Source organism: Rhodamnia argentea, chromosome 8 (assembly GCF_020921035.1).
Source record: "Rhodamnia argentea isolate NSW1041297 chromosome 8, ASM2092103v1, whole genome shotgun sequence".
Taxonomy (NCBI): Eukaryota; Viridiplantae; Streptophyta; class Magnoliopsida; order Myrtales; family Myrtaceae; genus Rhodamnia; species Rhodamnia argentea.
The window spans coordinates 27,732,443-27,741,854 of record NC_063157.1 but is presented as its reverse complement, the minus strand read 5'-3'; the positions used below and the strand labels follow the sequence as shown (position 1 = coordinate 27,741,854).

The following is a 9,412-nucleotide window of genomic DNA, read 5'->3' as shown; positions in this document are numbered from 1 at the left end:
AGAGTGAATTTAGAGGATCCGATTCAATTGGCGAATTTGACTTACGGGCCTCCACGAAACACCCGCATTAATACAGATTAAGATGAGAATCACTGCAGAGTACCAACATTCATGCTACTGTCACAGACGGAAGAGACATTGTGACCCAACCAACCAACAACATAGCCCGAATAAGCAATAAGACTTAAGTATCTCGGCCTTTCGATTTTCTTGAGTCTCTTGACTATTCCTAGAGATGGCGATAAGGTAAATATACAATATTCTAAATTGTTCCTTGGAACGTGAGTAGGGATGTAAACTCTCATGAATAGATAGGGAAGTGGAATCTCCACCATTTGATTGAGGCAATCAACCGTAGTCATTGAGAGGCTTCTTGTATAGGGGAACTCTCCTCTCATTTCTCTCACTTGTAATCACCCAACAATTGCAATAATAGTACATTCTCTCCCAAAACTTCTCTTTCTACTTTCTCTCTACGATCTGAGTAGGCTAGTGAGCGATCAATCCTTGGGAAGGCTTGACTTGGGCGACTCATCAATCCAAAGTAGCCTAGACTGGCTTAGCGACTCAACAATCCAAAGTAGCTTAAATCGCCACGTGATCTCGCTACTGAACATCGGCCCGTGACACTACTCTCTTCCCTTTGCAAGACCACATTTTGAACCGTTGAACCAACTTTTATATTTTCGACTGAAAAAAAGAAAAACCAACTTCTATATTTAGCAGGATCGCAAAATCAACATGATGCACCATTCGGGAAGTCCAAACTGCTCTGCGCCTAATGGCTGCATGATGGAACACCGAACAGACACATCTTCAGTTCCAAAGTTTTCTTTCCCCAATTTTGTCCATTAAAAAGTACTCAGGATCACAGAGTAAAGTAAATGTGAAAAGTAAGGGGATATACACAACAATGTACAAGCAGCAAATGAATATGCATATACAAATGAATGCATGTAATAATGTGCATGTGAACCAGGGAGTTATTTCTGTACATGTAATTCCACTATAATACTCATTATCAACAATCAGGTTTACCATAGCTGGTGCACCTGATCGCATTCCTCATACTCCAGTATCAAGGACCGCCATTGTAATGAGCAGAATGTAGTTTTTCTGTAGAGCTATTGCACTTCTTGCTCTATTCCAAGCATATCTGCATGTAAGATCAAAATTAAGGGGCTCTGATGAGGAATTCAATAGTTTTCCCATAATAGGAAAAACTAATAATCGCCTTGACCATGAAGCCATCAAAGACACTTTCAGAATTGGACAAAAGGTGCAACATCCAGCAAAAATTGTTGTGGGAATCTGATGTAGATAACTTCAGTACTCATGAAGTACCAGAAGTGCTCCTTTAGAAGGAGGAAAAAATTTATCTGGGACAATGGTTTGTCAATTTGTAATTCAATGTGGCCATTAGCCAAAAGCTCACGGCACACAACTCAATTGCTAAAATACTTCACTAAATAAATAATCACAATACAAAATGAAAGTCAAACCAATTTTCAAACTGAATGCCAAACACAAAACATTAGAACTTAATGCTGAGTATTGTGGGTGAAACTGGTCTCAACACCAGAAAAAGGAGAAAGCACAAGCGAAAAGGTAGTTGAACGGACATCCATTCCGGTCCAATCAAATCATTAGCACTCCCTCAGCTTGTTAGGAATTTGCGTATGAATGTGTGTGTGTGTGTGTGTGTGCGCGTATCGGCTCAAGTAAAAGTTTCAACATAGTAATTTAAAGACATTGCTGATTTAATCATTTAATTTGTAATGCTAGGCCGAGACTGGCAGAAACTCCAAGTACGCTTAGAGCTTTGAGAAGTGTTTAATTATATTTGAGAAAGTTGTGTTAGTTTTAAGTAGTTAACTTGACCAGGTCTGCGATCAGATTAACCTTCCTGAATCATATAATGGAATTCAGTCACCTATGCTATCCAACGACCTACTGCAAATACCCATAGCCTAGACTGCCAAAAGTCATGTCCTTTCACTTTCCAACTCCCAAGTTTAAGCATAAACTCGTTCATTGTTCCAATGCTTTTGAGTTTCACGATAGAAATGCTATTCTTTGTCCTGCCGATTGTATCACCATATGTATCCTCTGACTCCACTCATTATTTCCACTTATTCACGAGGTAAAGCCATTTAAACAAGCCAGGTATCTAGGGAAGGAGGAACTGGTATGGTGAGACTATGATATGTACTTAGAACAACTTAACTTGAGGATAGTGACCGGGTATAGCTGGTGAGGTTGACAGAATCCAAGCCAAGTTCCTAAAATAAATTTTCTATAACTATGAATATCTGACAACTGATAGCATAGCTACTAATAATATCACATGAACAACATACCGAGAATGTTAAATTTCCAAGCTCGATCGATAATCTATTTCATAGCTGACATACTCAAAATGTAAAAATGCGCAACAAAATTGATTGGTTACCAAAAGAATATCCTCATCTGTGCCGAATGATTTGCGGGCTTCCCCTAAGCAGCTTGATGTGACTTTTTCTTGCTTCCTGCAAAGTTAACCAAATTTATTCTCCCTAACACAGTAATACACATAAGTGTAATAACCAAATCCACTTGTTGAAGAAAGAAGTTCCCAAAAACAAGAACATCCCAAATCTCAGTAAATATAATCTCAAGATCAATTCAAGCAAACATTATAGGCAGACGTGCTATACTGTTATCTTCCGAGGCAAAGAATCTCATCGATGAGGTCATCATAGATTTTAACCCTTTTTACTAACAGGAGCATCCTTTATGTTGCACATCACAAATATGGCCTTTTAGGTCAAATACTCAACAAAGTCATGTATACAAGGATACACACGACACATCAGAGCATATGTCACGGGTACATGAGTGCATCGATGCACACAAGATACATCAACGCATATGTCACAGGCACATGACTGCACAGATGCGCACAAGGATATCATAGAAGCTCCTAGCAAATAACTTTCTGTTTAGGAGGTTATCTGTGAACTTCAATCAAATATTCGTTAGCAATAACATCCACATAGTGTGCCCTAGAAGTTAATCTAGATTTTACATGCTACCATTTCTTTTTCCAAGAGATTGCTCATTTGTAGGTGATGGAGTCCAAACTAAAGAGTTATCGCTGGTTTCCAGAAAATGCATTCCAATCGCGTCACTTGATGAACTAATCATATAGAAAAAAAGTAGTAGCTAATCTCCAAGACATGGCATGAGTCTCTTTCCATTAGGAAGAAACTGGAGAGCTGAAGAATCAAAGAGATACCTAGAACTGGCAGGATCTCTTATCTCGAACTCATCTTTGTCCGCATCATAGCCGCATATCACAATGTAGTGACCTAAAGTGAGACATGAGACCCATAAATTGATATGCGCCATATTTGCAATTCATAATTGGTTCGTAATGAGTAACATATTCAAGTGAGGAGGAACCAATAAATTATATACAGAAATAAGATTATGGAAGTGAGAAGTTTTCCACCTTGACAACTAGTCCAGCAATGGCTAAAGTACTCTTCTTCTATGTGAAATCGACACTATGAATACTAAAAGCAGCTCAACAATTGACTTCAACAGTTTCTGTTTCCCCATTACTATATTCAAACTAACATATGATGAGCCTGATCTAATAAAAACACAAACGCATGAACTAACTGACCGAAATAAGAGCTCCATTCTTTCAGCAAGTAGTTCTCACATATACTCTCCAAGAAGGAAATACATATATATAATCAGCAACAAAGTGCTCCTAACAATTGTCATCTTTGCAAATTCTGTAAAATAGTCATGCCTGAGCAACGAAAGTGCTAAAGTTACCTGTATAGCCAGACTCGCTGTCCCCCAAGCCAGAAGCACAAATACCATCTAGCCACGATCTACTGCAGGAAATAATTTGGAACAAGCACATTAATCTCCAAATCTCAGACAAAAAGATTGTCTGGAAAAAGAAGTTAATAAGCAAACAAAGAAGCATGAGTGGAGAAGCGTGTTATTTTCTGGGCAAGCACAATTCAGGATGCCTATCAAGTGACGGCATGTTCAAATGAGCTATTCATAGTGAGAAGACAGAGATGAAAGGAAAGCTATAAATGGCGATAGACTCAAAAGGCAGAGATTTTACAGTGATCTACCTCAATTTATGCTGGTCAACCAATGCAATTGCAACATATTTTCCAGACAAAATTAACAGTGAAATCTGTTCTTCATTGATTGATCTGCACTGTTAAAAGAGAGGGGTCGTCAACTTAGCTCAAGAAAGGTAAGATCCTAGTGATATTCAAGCAAGTGATAGATGATACAAACATAAATTGTTGCAATAAGTCTGCAATCAATCTTGCAGTAACTGAGTTTACCTGTATAGATATTCCTGCTTCTATAGCTTCGTGAAAGAGTTTATTCACTCGAACTACATCTGTGGGCAATTGCTCCTACAAATAAATAGAGTAAAAGGTGAAGCAGTTAAGAACTACCATTGGGAAATCATATCAAGACGATCATATTCATAAGACAAATAACTAAAGAACCTGACTATTAATACTATACTACAAGTTTTTGATCTCCTTTTAAAATTGATACATGTAATTATCACAAAATGTATCGAATTCAAATTTACACGAATGAGAAAAACAAGGCCAGAAAGGGCTCCTAGGCATTACGGGCAAAAGATAAACTACAACAACAAATATCAGAAGAATCCTTGAGAGCAGATCATTCCAGTTTAAACATAGGTTCTGGTTCAATATTTCTCAGAACACAGCACAATACTGAACAAATCCTTTGATATTAAGGAGGATATGGCATAGGACAGAGCACAATGGCGCAAAAGCACCCATGTCAGAAGGATCCTCAAGAGCAGATCATTCCTATTTTTTTTTTTTTCCGGTCGATAGATCATTCCTGTTTAAACATAGCTTTTGGTTCAATATTTCTCATAACACAGCACGATACTGAACACATCCTGTGATCTTTATTTTATTGCCATACTATTAAAAGTGAAACATGATCAATAGCAATATAACAACAGAACAAAATTTTACTAAGTACAATATCTCACAATAAACTAAAAACATCATTTTAACAACTCGCAAGTTATACTAACGTATGGAAATGTTGATATTCAAAAATAATGATTACCTTGTAATAAAATTCATCTGAGTAACCTGGATTTGCACCTAATGTCACAGTGTAGTAGGAAAACTTAACAGAGAACTTCTGCAATAGGTACGCCAGATCAACTGTCCATATGCTGTAAAAGTGAGAACAATAGAATTTGTTCAAAATATATCACAACACATCAGGAATGATGTGAAAAACCAGACCACTGGGGGATACCTGTTTGTACAGCACAGGTCAGCTAATGTGTCAACACTGCAAGTTTTGATGCCAATAGTTCTCAAAACCATCGATATACAAGCAAGCCCACAATCCCATGAAGAAAGCTGATTTACATGTGGCACCTGTAATATGTTTTACTACGAAGGAATAAATCTATGGATTTGGCTTCAGGAAAACAAACAGTGCAGATCATTGATCAGAACCAGACACTAACTTCAATAAATTGTGCTCGAGGCAACGCTTCCTTATAGCACCCATCATCAACCGAACTCGGGTGTCCCTCAACCGATTTTTGAACTTCTACGCTATCCTCGTCCTCTTCTGCCTTGAGAATCTTGTTTAGTAGAAGATATAAAGGCCACATAAATGACCAGATGGATTATCGAATTCACTGAAAGCACTAAAACTCATCCATGAGTGCAATCCCAGAAATGACTAACTGACTTAGCCGTCTGCAAGCAACATTTGTCTCCATCTAATGGTTGTCATGATGACGTCATGGCTTGTACACAGAAACTCTGTCACAGGTAGAAAGGAGAAATCAAATTTAAAAAATTGAAGTTACAATGATGTCTGAAGATAAACAGAACTTGGAAGGTAGCTTGCAGAGCATATCACCAGATGACTTCTACAAGAAGGCATTTTTGACATAAGCGAGCACAGAGTGCTGGCAAGTTGCCATGGGCAAAAGTGTGTGGTTACAAGACGATGCAACTAACCAAGAACTTATAATAACTCCCATCATAGTATTAATGAAATTACATCGGTTTAAGGTGTACGATCCCCATAATTTAGCGGCTAGCATATCATGAAACCAAGGACTCCCTCTTATCAGCTAAGGCGCTGTTACGTTCTCAAAGTACAAAAAAATAAAAATAAAATAATAACAATAATAATAAATACCTTGCCTATACACATACATGAAGTCAACTAGAATCTGCATTCACATCAAAGCCCAAGCTATAACCGCAGCATCTTACACGGGGGATCAATCGGCGAGCTAAATCATCCAATGGAAACGCAGAACGCTTGACACAACACCCGATTCAGAATCAGGAAGCTCCACAGCGAACAACACGCGTCGCAGCCAACTAATTCTCGGGCGCACACGCCAGACAGCAAAACAGAAAGATATGCTACGACCGTAACAATAATTGCAGATGAACGAGAGAACGAGCGCGCGCGCGCGAGAGAGAGAGAGAGAGAGAGAGAGAGAGAGAGAGAGGATACCGGCGGAGAATCGCTGGAACTGCTCTGCGGGGTTCGCATCGAAGAGCGACAAGATCTTATTCGCATCCGTCTGTTCGATCTCTGTACCGATTCTTCGGTTGCACGGAAACGAAATTTCGATTCGTCAACAGGAGGAGGAGGATGAAGAAGAGGCCCGGTCTTCCCTCTGTCGTTATTATTGTCCCTTAGGAGCCATCCATCCATCCAGGCCGAGCCACGAGTACCTGCTGGAATCAGTGACGCGCTGTCGTTTTATATCAGAAAGTCAAACGCACCCACCCGACCGTAACGCAACATCTATCATGCGGTGACGTAATAAAGCTGTAATAATTATTTCCCTGTTTGATTTAAGCGATAGAATACATGTCAGACTATTTAATTTCAGGAATGAGATACAATAAGGGAGGAATAGCATCGGAATTTACTAAACTATCTCTAAAATTTGAATGAGAGGGGATGCCATAGTCATCAGTTTAGGGTGCACGTGACAATACTGCTGGAGTAAAAATCCGTTTTCTAACGTAACTTTCAAAGCAAAAATCCGTATGATTACGTAACTTTATTTTTCTACCTCTAGAATTTTTTTTTTACTTCAAAAGTAGTTTTGGAACCACTTGAAAAAATAAAAAAAAATTACTTCTCTCCAGAAATAGAAAAATTAACTTCTGCTAAAAAATAGAAGTAGAAAAATCAACTTATGATCAGAAGTAGATGTTTAGAGTAGAAGTGTTGCCATGCGCGCCATAGTCAATCAGTGAGATGACGATCGATGCATCTCAAGTCTTGCAAGTTCAAGACTTTCCTGGGGAGAAGTTTTCCCTATTGGTGAACAAACCTTGGACTGCATATTGGAGAGACTCTCACCAGTCAGGCTATGTAGTACAATTGAGGTTTGTAGCTCAATGAGGGAAAAGTTCAGGAGTGACCATTTGAGGGAAAAACACATGAAGCAAAAATGGAATAGGCACCGGCCCAGGGCTTCCCTTACCCAAGCGAGGGCGAGGTTGCTCGCTAGACGTCGACAAGGGCGGCCGTCGCTCGAGGCCGGCGATGGGCCGGGGAGGTGAGGAGATGGGAGGAGAGAGGAAAAAGAAAAAGAAAAAGAAAAAAGAAAAAATTGCAACAAAGAGTAAGAGACGAAAATACCCTTGAGTCGGGCCCTTCTTTGAAATAAAGAGAGCACTTCAAGCCTTTGTTTGAAATAAGGTCTATTTTGGGCCATTATTTGAGAAAATGAAGGCACTTGGACCCTTAATTGAAATTTTTCCTATTAATTATTGGATGTATATTACATTACATCATATATTTACCCGTGTCTTGTGAAGTTGCTTACGATTATAATTTCAAATTAAGACAATATGGCACTATATTAAAATAAAGATCGTATTATTCTAATTATCATTTTAATAGTCAATCATGGGTGCAACATGTCATATATATATATATATACACACACAAACATATTCACCAATATATTAATAATTTATAGATGAATTTTTATTTATTATTTAAAAATTAATTTATGATTATGATTTAAGTTCAATCATATAGTATGTGATTATATGCAAAAAATATTATCTATTACATTATTAATAGTATGACTTAAATAACAATCAAATCAAGTTTAAGAGATAACTAATATAGATGAGTTAAGATGATCGCTATATTATGAATAACTTAATATCTATCTATGAAATTAGATAACTGTACCTAATCGGAGCAACAATTATGCTAATTATATATAATGAATAATTCTAACATCATTGGTAGCTATGTCTCATCACGATATCATAACAATTATTACAACTATCGACCCATTATTGAATATTTCACGTACAAATCATATAATATGTGATTGAAGTCAAAAAAAGTTGTATTGTTGTTATAATTCATAAATGCTTTGAAAATATATAATTATAATGGACATAAATCTTAACTGCAGTAAATAATCTAACATTGATAGAGTGAGTGAGAATTAAAAAGTCAACGTAATTGCGGAATTATTTACTACAACCTGTTTGTAATTGCTATTACACAACGTGTCCATGTAATAATTACTACGGCTTTGGTTTAATAGGAATTACGCAGTAATAGTTAGTGATGCGTGCGAACACCGTAAAAGATAGTTAATGTAATTGACCTGTAATGTGGCAACTGTTATTGCAATTAAATGTACCGTTAATTTTTCTGTTCTGGCCCATAGATTATCAAGGGAGCGTTTGGGAGATCATTTGGGAAAATTGTTTGCATCACATAAAAACTGTAAATTAAAGTTTTCTTTTTTACGAAATGCAAATAGTGTTTGATATAAAATATAATTGAAAAGTGCATTAAGAAGCAATTTTGATTAAATGCTATTTGGAAAAAGTTATCGTAATAGCCTTTAGTAATAGTTTTTGAATAAATATATTAAAAGAAAAAAAGAAAACTGAAGTTCGGCAAGCAACAGCTCTCAAGCGACAGCCGGACGTCGACCGGATTAGGCGAACCAGCTCAAGTGCCAGATCGCCGTGACCCAGGCAAGGTCATAGTTGACCACCGCCAAGCCAAATCTTGCGCTAGTGAACCATATTCGGCACTGGCGACCCTCACTCGAGGTCACGCTACCTTCCGGTTGGGATCACGTGACCTTGGCAACTCTAAGCAAAGGTTGCGTGATCCTAGGCGGCATTGAACTTAGGCGAGGGGCACTGATGCTAGATTTGGATTGTTGGCGATCTAATCTGACCTCACCATTGATGTCACGCGTTGTTGGCCTTGGTGAGGATAAAATTGTAATTTGGAAATCTTAGTGAGGGCTAAATTGAAAGGAAAAAATTCATTAGCAAACTTATGA

The 9,412-nt window shown here is 37.8% G+C and overlaps 1 protein-coding gene across 8 annotated transcripts; it reads right to left on the bottom strand.

Annotated features, from left to right (window-relative positions):
* Positions 1 to 815: 815 nt before the first annotated feature.
* LOC115738291 (guanylyl cyclase 1) lies at positions 816 to 6,815 on the bottom strand. Of its 8 annotated transcripts, none has more exons than XM_048284200.1 (11): positions 6,577 to 6,717; positions 5,791 to 5,864; positions 5,561 to 5,680; positions 5,344 to 5,483; positions 5,146 to 5,257; positions 4,365 to 4,439; positions 4,143 to 4,231; positions 3,829 to 3,890; positions 3,278 to 3,350; positions 2,415 to 2,528; positions 816 to 1,156 (listed from the first exon to the last, which is right to left on the bottom strand). In XM_048284200.1, the coding sequence occupies exons 4-11, from the start codon at positions 5,412 to 5,414 to the stop codon at positions 1,066 to 1,068; spliced, it is 687 nt and encodes a 228-aa protein (XP_048140157.1). In that variant the 5' UTR covers positions 5,415 to 5,483; positions 5,561 to 5,680; positions 5,791 to 5,864; positions 6,577 to 6,717; the 3' UTR covers positions 816 to 1,065. The 8 variants fall into 8 exon arrangements, with proteins under 8 accessions (XP_048140157.1, XP_048140155.1, XP_048140156.1 ...); XM_048284198.1 differs by having other exon boundaries at positions 5,344 to 5,468; XM_048284199.1 differs by lacking the exon at positions 6,577 to 6,717 and adding an exon at positions 6,327 to 6,514 and having other exon boundaries at positions 5,344 to 5,468.
* Positions 6,816 to 9,412: the final 2,597 nt, after the last annotated feature.